General features: G+C 38.9%; 1 protein-coding gene across 1 annotated transcript; it reads right to left on the bottom strand.

Moving 5' to 3' along the window:
* Window positions 1-4,000: 4,000 nt before the first annotated feature.
* On the bottom strand, window positions 4,001-4,970 carry LOC146969190 (cystatin-B-like). Its single transcript, XM_085758938.1, has 3 exons — window positions 4,789-4,970; window positions 4,581-4,682; window positions 4,001-4,216 (listed from the first exon to the last, which is right to left on the bottom strand). The coding sequence occupies exons 1-3, from the start codon at window positions 4,861-4,863 to the stop codon at window positions 4,088-4,090; spliced, it is 306 nt and encodes a 101-aa protein (XP_085615064.1). The 5' UTR covers window positions 4,864-4,970; the 3' UTR covers window positions 4,001-4,087.
* Window positions 4,971-18,926: the final 13,956 nt, after the last annotated feature.

Raw genomic sequence — 18,926 nt, 5'->3', positions numbered from 1 at the left:
TTTGCGGACATGTTAAGATGACAACCATTTTTTTTAGTTAGAGGGGGCCTATAAGTGAAATTCTAGGGTGGTTGTCAACCTGAAAAAATATTTTTGTGAGTTTTGGAAGCAATTTTAAGCAAATTTTCAGGTTTCCTGCTTAACACGACCTGCCCACAATAAATGTCAAATATCTACACAACCACAAGGACCACATACATAAACTTGATATCAGATATTCAAATTTACCATTACAGAAGTTACGAGTTTGACTGTACGTTCCCACGGGTAACCATAGGAACGGGTCAAAAAACACGACTTATGGGGTGCCTGGAACGCACCGTTACTATAGGGCCATAACCACCATCTAAATTACGTTACATTAAAGCAGAAGTAAGTGATATATTTGTGTTAATATAAGTCTTAAATAGTATATCTTCCGACAGCAATCACTTACATAGAGTGTTTGGACTGAAACACGGGTCTGTCAGTCACTCTGCTCTGCTCTGAGCCGAGGAGAAAACATTTATCGTATCCTACAGTTTTTATCCAATGAGGAGAGAGAACGGCATGCAGGGCTGTGTGTGCAGCCAAGGAACGCCGTGAATGTGGTGACGTAGCGACGAGGACTGTTATGGTGCGTTCAAGGAAACTCGTATTTTTCCGACCGTGAAGTCGTACCAGTTCGATCTGGTACGAGTTCGCCGGTCGGAAGTTACGAGTGGCCGTTATAGTGACTTTCACCAGTAAAACAGGTCGGAAAAACACGAGTGGGTTGCCTGAAACGCTACAAAGTCGTAAGTTGTGACTTGAAGCTGTAATTTACGATTTCAAAAGCCTGCCTGGAACGCAGCATTAGCGAAAACGACCGGACCACTTACTTCTGCTTTAATAATAATGATCAATCTTTCAAATCGTAGACCTAACTTTAACTAGCAGACTGTAGAGTAGGCTGTGCATAAAATTAATTGTCAACATATATGCCCAGTACACACTCATTCACATTTGTATGAAAGTACATTAGTTTTTAAGTTTAGTTAGTGGGAAAAAGCGTCTCCTATACCGTTTTCTGACAACATTTGGCCCTCTGCGTTGTGTTTCGGTACGGACTGCCCCAGGTAGGGTTCAAACATTGGTCTCCCACATGGCAGGCGACGATGCAAACCGTTATGCCAAGAGGTCAATGACCATTTGTCAGTCAGGTTTGCATGTCCTTTTTATGGGTGGGTGCACACGGGACCCTCCATTACAGTAGCAGTAGATGGTTTTGTTTGTAGACAATTAGACAAATTATCTTAAATACATTACCCTGTTGAGACTGTTGACACCTGCTGTTATCATCTTCACTGTTGCCTCATTCGACAGCTGTGCTGACAAATAGCGCCCCCTACAGTGCAATACTCCTCTGGTATATTGATTATTGTTTTCTAAAGATCATGTTTGCATATGAATTGGATATTGCAAATTTTCTCAAAACTACAAGAGGAGGTTCAAAGAATAAGGAAGCACTTTGGGGGGGGGGGGGATCCGATTTTACCACCTTTAGAAAACAGTCATGAAATGAACAAAAAAATAATTTCCTAAACTGACAACCTGGCTAGAATACATGTTGAGGGGTCAATTATTGACACTGGATAGGTTGTCAGCTTGTACCCTGAGGTGTCCGCATAAGTTACAATATCAGTTTTGGCCCCCTGACTGAGGAGGAACTTCCGCCCCACAGAAAAGAGACGCTTCCCGGCGGCCAGTCAACATTCTATCACTTACTTCTGCTTTAAATTGGATATTTGACAGACATTCGCTCCTTCTCAATACATTAAAAATTCAGAGAAAATATAAGATGTGTGCAATAAAAAGAGGTATAAAATATATAAAAAAATTCATATAAAATATTACATGTGTTCAAATGCAATAAAAACAGGTGACTGTCATGGAGGAGGCTTAGATCTTCTGTTCTGTGGTGATTTTGAGCAAATAGGTCACATGACCTGGGAGTTATTGAGCTCTAATGCTCATATTTACAGTATAAAATATATATAAAATATTACATGTGTTCAAATGCAATAACAAAGGAATGTATCATAGAGCAGGCTTAGATCTACCATCCTGTATGATTTTGAGCCAACAGGTCACATGACCTGGGAGTTATTGAGCTATAAGTCTCATATTTACATGAAATAAATGAATAGCCTATTTAGAGATGTCAATCCAAATAGGTCATGTGACCTTTTTGCTCAGAATCAACACAGGGCAGAAGATCTAAGCCTCTTTTTATTGCATTTGAACACATTTTTAATGTATTGAGAAGGAGCGATTGTCTGTCAAATATTCAACTTAAAACTAACTGCCAGCAGCCACCTTTCAGTAGACTATGCCATGATATTGTGTGGAAATATACCCCAGCTATAATTACAAAATGAAATTTTTTGAGCAATTTTAAGGCATTTGACGTGGCAAAATGGTCGAAAACAATAACATTCTGATCTAGAATGTGGCCTGCAATGAAAAGGATGCTGGGATAAGAGAGGCAGGGCAGGGCTGTGTTGTTGTACTTGCCACGATGTGCACCCCTGGTTAACTTGAAATAGGAAAGGTCCACAGTGAGTTTCATCCATGTGGACCTTTCCACGTCAAATGCCTTGAAATTGCTCAAAAAATTTCATTTTGTAATTATAGCTGGGGTATATTTCACACTGCTTTTGTAGAGCAGTCAGTTGTAATCAGTCGTATAACTTAGTGTGGCAGAATAGGTAGCTGGTAGGGCCTCAGCTGTATTTTGATTTTTTTTTTCTGTTTTTGTACAGCAGTGTTTTCTGTTCAGTAGGCTACTTGTTAATTCCTCAGGATCAGGCATCCACCCTTTTTTAATCCAAACTTTCTTCATTGATTTTTGCATAGAACAAACAAGATCACAGCAATGCTCAACAATCATTACAGACAATAGTTCAATGGCAGGTTATGAACTCCCATTTGCTCATGCCCTTCCTTCCCAGGCCCACCCACCCTGAATTACCAAGCACTCACACTATTTACTCAGACTTGCCACAGACACAAGACGCAAATCATGCACAAGCAAATAGTAAATAAATAGACACAATCATAAAAAAGGAATAATAATAATAATTATTATTATTATTATTAATATGCATGCGCATTACACCAGTACACGGCATCCTCTAATTTTACATAAATTCATTAAAATATCACCATTGCGATGTACTGGAAGCTTTCTATTAACAGCACAAAGCTCATATGTCCATATTTACGATATTTTATTAAACATTAAATGCGTTGAAATTACGTTTTGTTTAGACGTAATTTCGCCTCCCTCATTTAGAGAAAAAACGTCAATCTAATCAATACAATCTCTTTTGAGAGCTACAACGGAAATCATTATCAACTAAAATTAAACAATCCCAGCAAACACAAACCGTAATTTCAACGTTGATTTTCGGTTGAAACCAGGTTGATATAAGGTTTGAACGTTTTTCAACCTCTATTCAACCGTCTAAAAAGCGGTTACAACATCAACGTGGCGCAAAACGTGGTGCAAAACACATATGCAAATGCATTTTGCATTTTGCACCACGTTGATGTTGTAACTGCTTTTTAGTTTCTTTTAGGTTTCAACCGGAAATCAACGTTGAAATTACGTTTTGTGTTTGCTGGGCATTGGTAGAATATTAAGTCTAAATTGTAATTTAATGTGGAACAGATATTAGTCATTCAAATAGTATTTTTATTATTCCACTTATTGTTTTGTTTAGTTTTAGAGAAAATACACTCCCACACACTAAGTCATCGACAGTACTCATTGTGTAAACTTGAAGACAACCCCATATAATTGTTGTCATCTGATGGAGCTAAAGGTGATATTGGTGATGTTCAAAATGAATCACAAGAAGTCTGATTCATTTCATTATGATTTATTTTATTTGAATCTCACATAAAATAATTCAAATGTGATACACTCATCATGTCACCATGAAACATCACACCGTGTGTTATCACATGTCAGCAGTGGATAACATTGTGTAGCTAACATAAGAGGCCTGGACAGTGAGATGAAGAGTGGAGCCTGCAGGCTGATTGGATGATTTGTTGACTTTTAGAAAGACTCAATGGGGTCGTCGTGGGTCTTGTTTTGTTGCAGAGAGGTCAGCTCAAGTTTCCCTCCCTCACATGGGAGCTTTTCCCAAACACGTAGGTGAATATATTCATCTCCTCCCATATGGACCTGCAAGTGGGCAAAAGAAACACAATGTGTCCACCTCATGTCTGGATATTCATTGGACAACTGTTAATTTGTTCTGACAGTGATCCATGGGGTTACTGCAGGCTGAACAAAACAAAACTCAAATAGTTTCCTTTCTACTATGACAATAAAGAATCTTATTTTAATCCTGTAAAAGTACCAAAATAAACATATTTCAGGAACTGCAGAGAGACCTACACTCAACTGTCTTTTTTCTTTTTAAGATATTCAGGAAATGTGGAAACAAGTATGAAAAAAGTGAGGGTGGTGACAGATAGTGAGCCTATACTTTTCAAACCCTCAAACAATAAATAAAAAACCTCTCTGTTGGGTAAAAATGAATCACCTTGATGAAGTAGTTGATCCCAGCCACAACCTGTGCTCTGTATTTAGTGGCTTTGAAGACGCCGTAGTTCTTCCCAGTTTTAGCTTCTGCTTGGTGCTTCACCTGAAAAAAACAAGAAACACATCAGAGATGAAACATACAGGCCACATCAACTGTACATGAGTAGTTCGAAAAATGAAAGTGTAACAAAGATCAGTTTCCTACTTACTTTGTCACAGATGCTCTGAACATTTTCATCGGCATCATGAGTCGGACCAAGACCTCCACATACAACATCTGTCATTGTCACAGTTTTATGTGAATCAGCAAACGAATGAACGAAACCACTGACGTCTGTGTTTCAAACCAAATATCCCTGTATTTATACTGTGCAGCAGACTGAAAGGTGGACCTGACACTGGGTGGAGCTACAGTACATGTGTAACCACACACAGTTGTTCATCCTTGATGAATAACTCCATAAAGTTCAACTAACACTGTTAATTCAGTTGCTGGTCTTCAACATTTTATTTCATTAGGCTCGTGTGCACAACATGCATTGTCTGTCTTTTGGGGACGGTATAGCGATGGGTATCAGTTTGTGCTGTGAATTAAAGAGTGTGTGTGGAGAATGAAAACTCGAAGCCCCATTGTTGTGTGGGCATGATATGTGCATCGGGGGTTGAGGGGTCACAGCGCTGTTTTTTGTGCTGTGTGTGTGCGTGCGTGTGAGAATGGAGTGACCGAGACAGTGTGCATCACCTTCCTGTGTGTGAATTGACTCGGCAGGTAGGCAGGCAGGCACCTACTTGTCACTCTGTGATACATCTCCTGCAGCTTCATGATCTACAGACAGAGCATCACAGGAACCAGTCTTGAACTGTAACTTTTATTTATTTACTCCATTGGTAGAATATTAAGTCTAAATTGTAATTTAATGTGGAACAGATATTAGTCAAATAGTATTTTTTATTATTCCACTAATTGTTTTGTTTAGTAGAAAATACACTTCCACACACTAAGTCATGGACCGTACCCATTGTGTAAACTTGAAGACAACCCCATATAATTATTGTCATCTGATGGAGCTAAAGGTGATGTTGGTGATGTTCAAAATGAATCACAACAAGTCTGATTAATTTCATTACGATTTATTTTATTTGAATCTCACATAAAAGAATTCAAATGTGATACACTCATCATGTCACGATGAAACATCACAGTGTGTTATCACATGTCAGCAGTGGATGACATTGTGTAATATAAAAGGCCTACTGGGTCTCATTTATAACCGTTGCGTACGCACAAAACGGGGCCTGAAAGTGGCGTACGTGACTTTTCACGCCAAGGTTGTGATCTATAAAAAACAAACTTGACGGGAGAATGTGCGCAGCTCTAAGCAAACTGTGAGCCATGCATACGCATGGTTTGGAGGAAAAGGGGAATTGGCGACACAGACGGTGTGGTGGTGAACTGAAGTCAGACTCAGGAAATGATGATTGAGAAGAACGATTATGTTTTTATTGTCGGCCGTCACACATTTAATTTCAACCCATATGCGTTAAGATCCATGTTGCCACGGTGATATAATTCAACAGCGCCCTTATTTTGCATCGGACTGATGTTTCAGAAACATCTTCTTAGAATCTAACTTAAAATTCAAAATCAAAATTCCTTCTCTATATTTAATCACCACCGTCTCTCCGTCATATTGTCCACTCCCAGAGCGAAGGAGGAGGAGAGGAGGCGCAGCTGCATGGGATAAATACATGGTGTAGCCTAAATAACTATATGTTCCTATGATAGGCTACTGTGTGAACATACAGTATGATAGAGAGTTAATGGAATCTCAAACCCTGGAAAAAAAAAATCCAGTAATCGTTCGCACAATTGTTACATTGTGTTTTCTTGTTATCAAGAGAAGTGTCATGTTTGATCATTTCTCAGAATGTAACTGATTCCGCTATGAATCAAAGTTTTATCGATCAGTCTAATTACTGTAAATAATACAGCGGTGAGCCCCGTGCGTAATTCTGCACCACGGCACCGCTGGAGGAGAAAGGAGGGAGAGGGAGACCATGATGAATGGTTAATAACTCGTTTCAGATTAGAACTGTTGTCATTGTTGTAACTATGTGCCGAACCGGGTCCAGCATTTGAGAGGCAGCAGCGCTCTGAGCCGCTGACGCCGTTAACAGCTGCAGCAACACGTCACGTTGTCACTTTCACACCTGCAGCTAATTCACAACACCGACAGAACAAGAGCATGTCAGGCTCATTGACATGCAGATCGCATGCATGTGGTGGTTTGCATTGACCATCTAGGGTTAAAACAGGGCGTGGACAGGGTGGAACGTGAAGCGGATTCAGCTGCGCACACTTGTAGGAACTCAGTGATTTATAAAGGGAAGTTTGCTTGCAAGTGTGCGTACGCAGGGTTTTATAAGTCTGAATATTTACTGGTGCACGCAAAACTTGGCTTTTGGGCGTACGTACCCTTTTAGTAACGATCCCACGCACAGTTTTATAAATGAGACCAGATGAAGAGTGGAGCCTGCAGGCTGATAGGATGACTTGTTGACTGGTGGTTCCTTTAGAAAGACTCAATGGGGTCGTCGAGGGTCTTGTTTTCCTGCAGAGAGGTCAGCCCAAGATTCAGAATTGGGATTAATCCAATCCAAACATGTAGGTGAATATATTCAACTCCTCCCACATGGACCTGCAAGTAGGAAAAACAAACACTGTGTCCACTTCATGTCTGAATATTCATTGGACAATTATTCATTTGTTCTGACAGTGATCCAATGTTACTGCAAGATGAAAAAAACAAAACTCAAATAGTTTCCTTTTCCAAATCCATAATCACAGAGTGCTGTTTTTTTAATCCTGCAAAACATATTTCAGGAACTGCATAGAGACCTACACTCAACTGTCTTTTTTCTTTTTAAGATATTCAGGAAATGTGGAAACAAGTATGGAAACAGTGAGGGTGGTGACAGACAGTGAGTCTATACTTTTCAAACAAAAAATAAAAAACCTCTCTGTTTGGTAAAAATGAATCACCTTGATGAAGTAGTTGGTCCCAGGGATAATGCGTGCCACAGTCTGTGCTCTGTATTTAATGGCTGTGAAGAGGCTGTAATTCTTCGAAGTTAAAGCTTCTGCTTGGGCCTTCACCTGAAAAAAAACAAGAAATACATCAGAGATGAAACACACAGGCCACATCAACTGTACATCAGTAGTTTGAAAAATCAAAGTGTAGAATGATCATTTTCCCACTTACTCCGTCACAGATGCTTTGAACCTGTTCGTCGGCATCACAAGTCGGACCAAGATCTCCAGATAAGGCATCTGCCATTGTCACAGTTTTATGTGAATCAGCAAACAAATGAACGAAACCACTGATGTCTGTGTTTCAAACCAAATAGTCCTGTATTTATACTGTGCAGCAGACTGAAAGGCAGACCTGACATTGGGTGGAGCTACAGTACATGTGTAACCACACCCACACACAGTTGTTGTTCATCCTTGATTAATAACTCCACAAAGTTCAGCTAACACTGTTATTCACAAAAAATTCCTTTGCAATATTTCCATTTTGGAGATAGGCTACTGATTTTTAGGTCTTCACTGAATGTTAGTCATAACTAGAAAAAACATTTCCAAGAATGGAAATGGTGTGAATGCTTCCAGCAATGCTGAATGAGCTGAAGAAATTGTTGAAAGAAAGAAAGAAAGAAAGATTGAAACAAGAGAGAAAAAAGAAAAGGACAGAAAGAAAGAAAGAATCAAACAAACAAAGAAGTAAAAAGACAGAAATGGAGTGAAAGAAAGAAAGAAAGAAAGAAAGAAAGAAAGAAAGAAAGAAAGAAAGAAAGAAAGAAAGAAAGAAAGAAAGAAAGAAAGAAATGGAGTAAAAACAAAGGAAGAGAAAAGGAGTAGAAAGAAAGAAAGAAAGAATCAAACAAACAAAGAAGTAAAAAGACAGAAATGGAGTGAAAGAAAGAAAGAAAGAAAGAAAGAAATGGAGTAAAAACAAAGGAAGAGAAAAGGAATAGAAAGAAAGAAAGAAACAATCAAACAAACAAAGTAAAAAGACAGAAATGGAGAGAAAGAAAGAAAGAAAGAAAGAAAGAAAGAAAGAAAGAAAGAAAGAAAGAAAGAAAGAAAGAAAGAAAGAAGAAAAAGAGAGAGGGGGATGATAGATAGAAAGAGGTAGATGGATGGATGGATAGAGAGGGAAGGATAGAAAAAGTTACGTAAAATACAAATGAAGGAGTAGAAGAAAGAAAGAAAGAAAGAAAGAAAGAAAGAAAGAAAGAAAGAAAGAAAGAAAGAAAGAAAGAAAGAAAGAAAGAAAAAAAGGAGACAGAGGGGTTAAAAAATAGGGAGGGGTATAGATAGATAGATAGATAGATAGATAGATAGATAGATAGATAGATAGATAGATAGATAGATAGATAGATAGATAGATAGATAGATAGATAGATAGATAGGACACATGTTAAAAGCTGCGTCCTATGTCCTAGGCTCCACCTGTAATTACACTACTATTTATAGAGGTGGAAAGGTTAAATGTCTGAACTGAAATTCATGAGAAAAAAATAAATTGTTGGAAATGTTTACATCAAAAGTATAAAATAATTGAGAGCCTGATGAATTTGAGCTGAAAACCTGTGTGTGTGTCTGGGTGTGTGAGTCTGACGGTCTCTCTGTCTGTGTGTACATGTGCAGAAAGTAAAACTGTTGATAAGCGCCACAGAACTCCTCTCTCCCTAATGATCTGATTGATTACACCTGTGTGGCAGCCTGCCCTCAGAAGTTACCATGGCGACTACCATGCTTACATTTTACTGTGTGGAACAGTGTTGTGTTTGTGTGTTTGTCTGTTTGTGTATGTGTGCATGTGTGACTGTGTGTGAGTGTCTGTGTGTGTCTGTCTGTGTGAGTGTGATGCCTGTGTTTGTGCGTGGACATCCTCTGTCAGTCTGGTTTATCATGTGTGTGTGTGGGGCTGTGTTTAAAAACATCTTAACGAGCGGCCAGGCTGCACCTGCACTATAGACTTTGATAACGAGCTGGCTGCTACAGCTGGACCAACTGCACACAGAGCAGAGCAGAGCAGAGCAGAGAGATTTGAGCTCTGTGCAGCTTCCCAAAACAGCCCAGTAAAAGAGAACCGTACCTCTTATCAGAATGTGGCCATGACTACTGGGGCAAGGAGACCTTCCTGAGCAAATTGATGTGCATTAAATGTTTGTAGGGCAAAAACTTTTCTTGCCGTCGCAGGGTAGAAAAGGGGGGCATTTCTGTTTTTCTAAAAAAACAGCTCCTACTTTTATATTGAAGTCAATGAGCCACTGGAGCGGGTCTAGCTGCACAATTAGGCTCATTGAGACAATTCTGTAAGTCTGTCTGCTGTTTTGAGCACATCAAATGAGACACGACAAGTGTGGCAACAAACCGGTGAGGAAATCATGTGTCTAGAGTTTAATTTGTGGCCGTGCTGGCAATTTATCCAGAAAAAATCCAGGATGTTTTTTCGATACCTCTCACTCTAACGATGATGTCACTCACTCTAAGCCCTGCTCGTTAAGCGCAATACACAACCATTATAAAGTTGGATTTTGTCGAAAATTTTAATGATTTTAAAACGGCCACATATCAGAAACTGTTGAAGATATTAATAAGCTGAGTAATATGTGAATAGATTAAAAGTTTGTCTACAGTTTAAAAGACAAATGGAGTCTGTGGGAGAAAGTATGCTGAAGTTTTAGAGGTTCAAAGTAGTAAGAAGATTTTAAAAGTTTGAAGACGTTTTCAATGCATTCCTATGGGAAAAAATTTGCAGAAAAAGTTAAATATTTTAAAAAGTATAAATAGTTAAAAAGAGAAAAGTAATGCCGATAAAGTTCAAAAAAAGCTGCACGTTTTGATATATGAATTGTTGAAATCGCACAAAGTATGAAGGACTAGTTAAAGACCGTAAAAAGGAGAAAGAAGTAAGAATAAAAAAAGAGAACTAGAAAAGGCATTTCCAAGAATGGAAATGGTGTGACTGCTGACAGCAGCTGAACGCTGTTGCAGAATTAGCAAATAGTGCAAGCAGTGATCACCATACAAATGTTTGACCAAGGTCGGACTCGAACTCACAACCTCATGGTCAATAGACTTCCACTCTGCCTCTAGGCCACAGTGCACACACAGTTGCAGAGACTATTGTCTGTTGATGAGCTGCACTCTGTCTCACTCTGACATCAAGAAAGCTTGAGAGTCAAGCTTGAATGACTTAGAATGAAAATTTCTGTGAATAATTGTTATTGAGGCAAGATTTGAACCAGTAACCTTCAGGTCTCCAGCTCAGCAAGCTAACCACTAGGCTACAGGCAGAGACAGTATGTGAGTGGCAAAGAAAACCTTTAATAAGAGGATCACTGGCTCCTGCTTAAAAAAAGGTAAGGAAAGTGCAGAAATTAGCCACACCAAGTAAGACTTAGAATGAAAATTTCTGTGAATTTCAGGCTGAGAGCAGCAGTTTCAACATGAAGCAAGTTATCAGAAGTCAACAGAGGACGACTGGGAAAATAATTCACTATAATTGTTGATGAGGCAAGATTTGAACCAGTAATCGAACCCACAACCTCATGATCACTAAACCTTTACTCTGCCACTTCACCACAGAGAGCACAGACATAAGCATGTTGCCATTGTAATGTGATGATGTGCAGAGAGCTCCCTGGCTGCATTTAAAAAATATTTAAAATTATTATCTAAGTCTCTTTGCATTTTTGACCAGAATTTTAGCCAGAAGACAAGTGTGGCTACAAAACTGGAGAAAATAATTTGTCTAGAGTTTAATTTGCAGAAAAAGTTAAATATTTGAAAAAGTATAAATAGTTAAAAAGAGAAAAGTAACGCCGATAAAGTTCAAAAAAAGCTGCACGTTTTGATATATGAATTGTTGAAATAGCACAACACCTAACACACTAACCATATGGCCACAGAGAACCTGAGTTACAATGAGCTTTATACTATGAGGAATCAAAGACTGTCCAATGACAGCTGAATAATTGGAATCAAAAGTCAAGCAATGATGTGAAATGACTGAGGCAGGAATCGAACCCGTGACCATATGATCACTAAGCCTTTACTCTGCCACTCGGCTACAGAGAGCACACTGCTTTCAAGACTGTTGTCATTCATTGTAATGTGATGATGTGCTGCAAACTGGTACGAGTAATCAAGGAGATAACAAACACCTGTAACCAATTGAAGGCGGGGGAGGAGAGCAGAATTCAACATAACATAACAAGAAGTCTTCCCTTGGATTCGAACCAGTGACCTTAGGGTTGGCAAGCAGTTACCCTACCCCCTACACTACAGTGGAGTCATCAAGAAGAGAGGTTGAGACTTTGATGAATGTGAGATTTTTCAATGATGCTTAATACAAAAAGAAATTAATAGCCACACCAAGTAAGAAGAGGACTTTTTTGTGACCTGTGACTATTTTTTGGTGAATTAAAATTAATTAAAAAGCACTTAACAGCAAGTTACAAAGTTGAGCTCCTTCTCCTGCTGATGTGAAGAAAATGCATTGAGCTGAATGAGAGCAGAGAGCTCCCTGGCTGCATTTAAAAAATATTTAAAATTATTATCTAAGTCTCTTTGCATTTTTGACCAGAATTTTAGCCAGAAGACAAGTGTGGCTACAAAACTGGAGAAAATAATTTGTCTAGAGTTTAATTTGTGGCCGTGCTGACAGTTTAGCCAGAAAAACTCTAGAATGTTTTTTTGCCTCTCTACACTCTAGCTCTGCTCGTTAGACGCAATACACACACATTATAAAGCTGAAAAAAATCAGAAAAAGTTAAATATTTGAAAAAGTATAAATAGTTAAAAAGAGAAAAGTAATGCCGATAAAGTTCAAAAGAAGCTGCACGTTTTGATATATGAATTGTTGAAATAGCACAAAGTATGAAGGACTAGAAGAAGACCGTAAAAAGGCGGAAGAAAATGGCCAAACAGAAGAACAATAGTGTGACTGCTTCAGCAGTCACACTAACTAGAAAAAGCATTTCCAAGAATGGAAATGGTGTGACTGCTGATAGCAACTGAACGCTGTTGCAGAATTAGCAAATAGTGCAAGCTGTGATCACCATACAAATGTTTGACCAAGGTCAGAATCGAACCCACATCCTCATGGTCATTAGACTTCCACTCTGCCTCTAGGCCACAGTGCACACACAGTTGCAGAGACTGTTGTCTGTTAATGATCTGCACACTGTCAACATCAAGAAAGCTTGAGAGTCAAGCTTGAATGACTTAGAATGAAAATGTCTGTGAATTTCAGGCTGAGCACTAACCATATGGCCACAGAGAACCTGAGTTACAATGAGCTTTATATTATGAGGAATCAAAGACTGTCCAATGACAGCTGAATAATTAGTGTGACTGCTGAAGCAGTCACACTATTGTTCTTCTGTTTGGCCATTTTCTTCCGCCTTTTTACGGTCTTCTTCTAGTCCTTCATACTTTGTGCTATTTCAACAATTCATATATCAAAATGTGCAGCTTTTTTTGAACTTTATCGGCATTACTTTTCTCTTTTTAACTATTTATACTTTTTAAAATATTTAACTTTTTCTGATTTTTTTCAGCTTTATAATGTGTGTGTGTTGCGTCTAACGAGCAGAGCCAGAGTGGTGTCAGAGTGGATAGAGGCAAAAAAAACATTCTAGAGTTTTTCTGGCTAAACTGTCAGCACGGCCACAAATTAAACTCTAGACAAATTATTTTCTCCAGTTTTGTAGCCACACTTGTCTTCTGGCTAAAATTCTGGTCAAAAATGCAAAGAGACTTAGATAATAATTTTAAATATTTTTTAAATGCAGCCAGGGAGCTCTCTGCTCCCATTCAGCTCAATGCATTTTTTTCACATCAGCAGGAGAAGGAGCTCAACTTTGTAACTTGCTGTTAAGTGCTTTTTAATTAGTGTGACTGCTGAAGCAGTCACACTATTGTTCTTCTGTTTGGCCATTTTCTTCCGCCTTTTTACGGTCTTCTTCTAGTCCTTCATACTTTGTGCTATTTCAACAATTCATATATCAAAACGTGCAGCTTTTTTTGAACTTTATCGGCATTACTTTTCTCTTTTTAACTATTTATACTTTTTCAAATATTTAACTTTTTCACAAAAAATCTCACATTCATCAAAGTCTCAACCTCTCTTCTTCACAACTCCACTGTAGTGTAGGGGGTAGGGTAACTGGTTGCCAACCCTAAGGTCACTGGTTCGAATCCAAGGGAAGAATTCTTGTTATGTTATGTTGAATTCTGCTCTCCTCCCCCGCCTTCAATTGGTTACAGGTGTTTGTTATCTCCTTGATTACTCGTACCAGTTTGCAGCACATCATCACATTACAATGAATGACAACAGTCTTGAAAGCAGTGTGCTCTCTGTAGCCGAGTGGCAGAGTAAAGGTTTAGTGATCATATGGTCATGGGTTTGATTCCTGCCTCAGTCTTTTCACTTCATTGCTTGACTTTTGATTCCAATTATTCAGCTGTCATTGGACAGTCTTTGATTCCTCATAGTATAAAGCTCATTGTAACTCAGGTTCTCTGTGGCCATATGGTTAGTGCTCAGCCTGAAATTCACAGACATTTTCATTCTAAGTCATTCAAGCTTGACTCTCAAGCTTTCTTGATGTTGACAGTGTGCAGATCATCAACAGACAACAGTCTCTGCAACTGTGTGTGCACTGTGGCCTAGAGGCAGAGTGGAAGTCTAATGACCATGAGGATGTGGGTTCGATTCCGACCTTGGTCAAACATTTGTATGGTGATCACTGCTTGCACTATTTGCTAATTCTGCAACAGCGTTCAGTTGCTGTCAGCAGTCACACCATTTCCATTCTTGGAAATGCTTTTTCTAGTTAATTTTAATTCACCAAAAAATAGTCACAGGTCACAAAAAGTCCTCTCCTTACTTGGTGTGGCTAATGTATACTCATTTATTTTTATTTTAAGCATCATTGAAAAATCTCACATTCATCAAAGTCTCAACCTCTCTTCTTCACAACTCCACTGTAGTGTAGGGGTTAGAGTGGATGCTTGCCAACCCTAAGGTCACTGGTTCGAATCCAAGGGAAGAACTCTTGTTATGTTATGTTGAATTCTGCTCTCCTCCCCCACCTTCAATTGGTTACAGGTGTTTGTTATCTCCTTGATTACTCATACCAGTTTGCAGCACATCATCACATTACAATGAATGACAACAGTTTTGAAAGCAGTGTGCTCTCTGTAGCTGAGTGGCAGAGTAAAGGTTTAGTGATCATATGGTCATGGGTTCGATTCCTGCCTCAGTCTTTTCACTTCATTGCTTGACTTTTGATTCCAATTATTCAGCTGTCATTGGACAGTCTTTGATTCCTCATAAAGCTCATTGTAACTCAGGTTCTCTGTGGCCATATGGTTAGTGTGTTAGGTGTTGTGCTATTTCAACAATTCATATATCAAAAGGTGCAGCTTTTTTTTAACTTTATCGGCATTACTTTTCTCTTTTTAACTATTTATACTTTTTCAAATATTTAACTTTTTCTGCAAATTAAACTCTAGACAAATTATTTTCTCCAGTTTTGTAGCCACACTTGTCTTCTGGCTAAAATTCTGGTCAAAAATGCAAAGAGACTTAGATAATAATTTTAAATATTTTTTAAATGCAGCCAGGGAGCTCTCTGCTCTCATTCAGCCCAATGCTGAGAATTCTCCACAACTCTGTCTGAAGGCCACAGTGCACACACAGTTGCAGAGACTGTTGTCTGTTGATGAGCTGCACTCTGTCTCACTCTGACATCAAGAAAGCTTGAGAGTCAAGCTTGAATGACTTAGAATGAAAATTTCTGTGAATTTCAGGCTGAGAGCAGCAGTTTCAACATGAAGCAAGTTATCAGAAGTCAACAGAGGACGACTGGGAAAATAATTCACTATAATTGTTGATGAGGCAAGATTTGGACCAGTAATTGAACCCACAACCTCATAATCACTAAACCTTTACTCTGCCACTTCGCCACAGAGAGCACAGACATAAGTATGTTGCCATTGTAATGTGATGATGTGCAGAGAGCTCCCTGGCTGCATTTAAAAAATATTTGGCTATATTGGCTACAAAACTGGAGAAAATAATTTGTCTAGAGTTTAATTTGCAGAAAAAGTTAAATATTTTAAAAAGTATAAATAGTTAAAAAGAGAAAAGTAATGCCGATAAAGTTCAAAAAAAGCTGCACGTTTTGATATATGAATTGTTGAAATAGCACAACACCTAACACACTAACCATATGGCCACAGAGAACCTGAGTTACAATGAGCTTTATACTATGAGGAATCAAAGACTGTCCAATGACAGCTGAATAATTGGAATCAAAAGTCAAGCAATGATGTGAAATGACTAAGGCAGGAATCGAACCCATGACCATATGATCATTAAACCTTTACTCTGCCACTCGGCTACAGAGAGCACACTGCTTTCCACACTGTTGTCATTCATTGTAATGTGATGATGTGCTGCAAACTGGTATGAGTAATCAAGGAGATAACAAACACCTGTAACCAATTGAAGGCGGGGGAGGAGAGCAGAATTCAACATAACATAACAAGAGTTCTTCCCTTGGATTCGAACCAGTGACAGAGACAGTATGTGAGGGGCAAAGAAAACCTTTAATAAGAGGATCACTGGCTCCTGCTTTAAAAAAAAGGTAAGGAAAGTGCAGAAATTAGCCACACCAAGAAAGAAGAGGACTTTTTGTGACCTGTGACTATTTTTTGGTGAATTAAAATGATTTAAAAATCACTTAACAGCAAGTTACAAACTGTGGCACTAGCAATTAATGCGTCTCTTAACGACCACCTGAAACCAATTGAGGGTGATGGAGGGGAGCAGAATTCATAACAAGAGTGCTCAACCTGGATTTGAACCAGTGACCTTGGGGTTGGCAAGCAGCCACCCTAACCACTACACTAGAGTAGAGTTGGGGAGAAGAGAGGTTGAGACTTTGATGAATGTGAGATTTTTCAATGATGCTTAAAATAAAAAGAAATTAGTATAAATTAGCCACACCAAGTAAGAAGAGGACTTTTTTGTGACCTGTGACTATTTTTTGGTGAATTAAAATGAACTAGAAAAAGCATTTCCAAAAATGTAAATGGTGTGAATGCTGAAAGCCATTGCTGAACCATGCTGAATTAGCAGAATAAATTGACAAAGACATGCGAAATGGCATACAAGAAACATGTCCAAGGAAGGAAATGAACCCACAACCTTCAGTACATCAGCCCACTGATCTAACCACTTCACCATAGGTACATTCAATGAGAGAAGAGTAAAAGAAATCCCTGTATAAGAGGCTCACTGACTTCTGAAGAGAGGTTGAGACTTTGATGAATGTGAGATTTTTCAATGATGCTTAAAGAGAGAAGATTATAAATGAGCCATTAGAAGTTTGTCTACAGATCAGAATTTGAATGAAGTCTCTAGCAGAAAGTATGACACACTGAGTTTTTCTGCCTTCAAATTGCTGTGAACCAATGGCAGACGCAAACTGGCAGTTTCAGGGAGACTGGAGCTGGACTGGAGGCAGGAATCGAACCCATGACCTCATGATCAATAAACCTTTACTCTGCCACTTCGCCACAGAGAGCACACACATAAGCATGTGCTTGGTGTGGCTAATTAGCACACCAAGTAAGAAGAGGACTTTTTTGTGACCTGTGACTATTATTAGCAGAATTAGCAGAATAAATTGACAAAGACATGCGGAATGGCATACAAGAAACATGTCCATGGAAGGAATTGAACCCACAATTTCATGAGTGGTAACCTAACACACTAACCATATGGCCACAGAGAACCTGAGTTACAGTGAGCTTTATACTATGAAGAATCAAAGACTGTCCAATGACAGCTGAATAATTGGAATCAAAAGTCAAGCAATGATGTGAAATGACAGAGGCAGGAATCGAACCCATGACCATATGATCACTAAGCCTTTACTCTGCCACTCGGCTACAGAGAGCACACTGCTTTCCACACTGTTGTCATTCATTGTAATGTGATGATGTGCTGCAAACTGGTATGAGTAATCAAGGAGATAACAAACACCTGTAACCAATTGAAGGCGGGGGAGGAGAGCAGAATTCAACATAACATAACAAGAGTTCTTCCCTTGGATTCGAACCAGTGACCTTGGAGTTGGCAAGCAGCCACCCTACCCCCTACACTACAGTGGAGTTGTGGAGAAGAGAGGTTGAGACTTTGATGAATGTGAGATTTTTCAATGATGCTTAAAATAAAAAGAAATGAGTATAAATTAGCCACACCAAGTAAGAAGAGGACTTTTTTGTGACCTGTGACTATTTTGTGGTGAATTAAAATTAATTAAAAAGTACTTAACAGCAAGTTACAAAGTTGAGCTCCTTCTCCTGCTGCTGTGAAAAAAATGCATTGGGCTGAATGAGAGCAGAGAGCTCCCTGGCTGCATTTAAAAAATATTTTAAATTATTATCCAAGTCTCTTTGCATTTTTGACCAGAATTTTAGCCAGAAGACAAGTGTGGCTACAAAACTGGAGAAAAAAATTTGTCTAGAGTTTAATTTGTGGCCGTGCTGACAGTTTAGCCAGAAAAACTCTAGAATGTTTTTTTGCCTCTCTCCACTCTGACACCACTCTAGCTCTGCTCGTTAGACGCAATACACACCCATTATAAAGCTGAAAAAAATCAGAAAAAGTTAAATATTTGAAAAAGTATAAATAGTTAAAAAGAGAAAAGTAATGCCGATAAAGTTCAAAAAAAAGCTGCACGTTTTGATATATGAATTGTTGAAATAGCACAAAGTATGAAGGACTAGAAGAAGACCGTAAAAAGGCGGAAGAAAATGGCCAAACAGAAGAACAATAGTGTGACTGCTTCCAGCAGTCACACTAATAAAGATTTGAATAACAATAGTGTGAATGCCTCCAGCATTCACACTAATTATTACTATTAAAATAAACTGAATAAATATAGACATGGGATGTTTCATTCAGTGTGTAATGGACATAAAGATACAATGTGTTAGTTTCACTTTTTGAATTGAACACATTCTACATCGCGGAGGCGACGTCTTTCCATTTAGGGCTTCCTTCACCTCTGAAACGGGGCAGAGCTCCGTGGAAACACCTGCCTGACACAGCAACGTAGGGAACCGTGCGTGTCCGCGGCGTACAGCTCCATGGACATGCACGGGGAAAAAACGGTGTTGCCGCCGCACCGACTGCACGCGGATGCGCGCCGCTTTAATGAGCGCGCATGTCGCGCGTCTACATTGGAGGTC

This window comes from Trachurus japonicus, chromosome 18, assembly GCF_045865225.1.
Source record: "Trachurus japonicus isolate A0001 chromosome 18, Traja_1.0".
Lineage (NCBI taxonomy): Eukaryota > Metazoa > Chordata > Actinopteri > Carangiformes > Carangidae > Trachurus > Trachurus japonicus.
The sequence above is the reverse complement of the archived record's forward strand: the minus strand, read 5'-3'. Positions and strand labels throughout refer to the sequence as shown.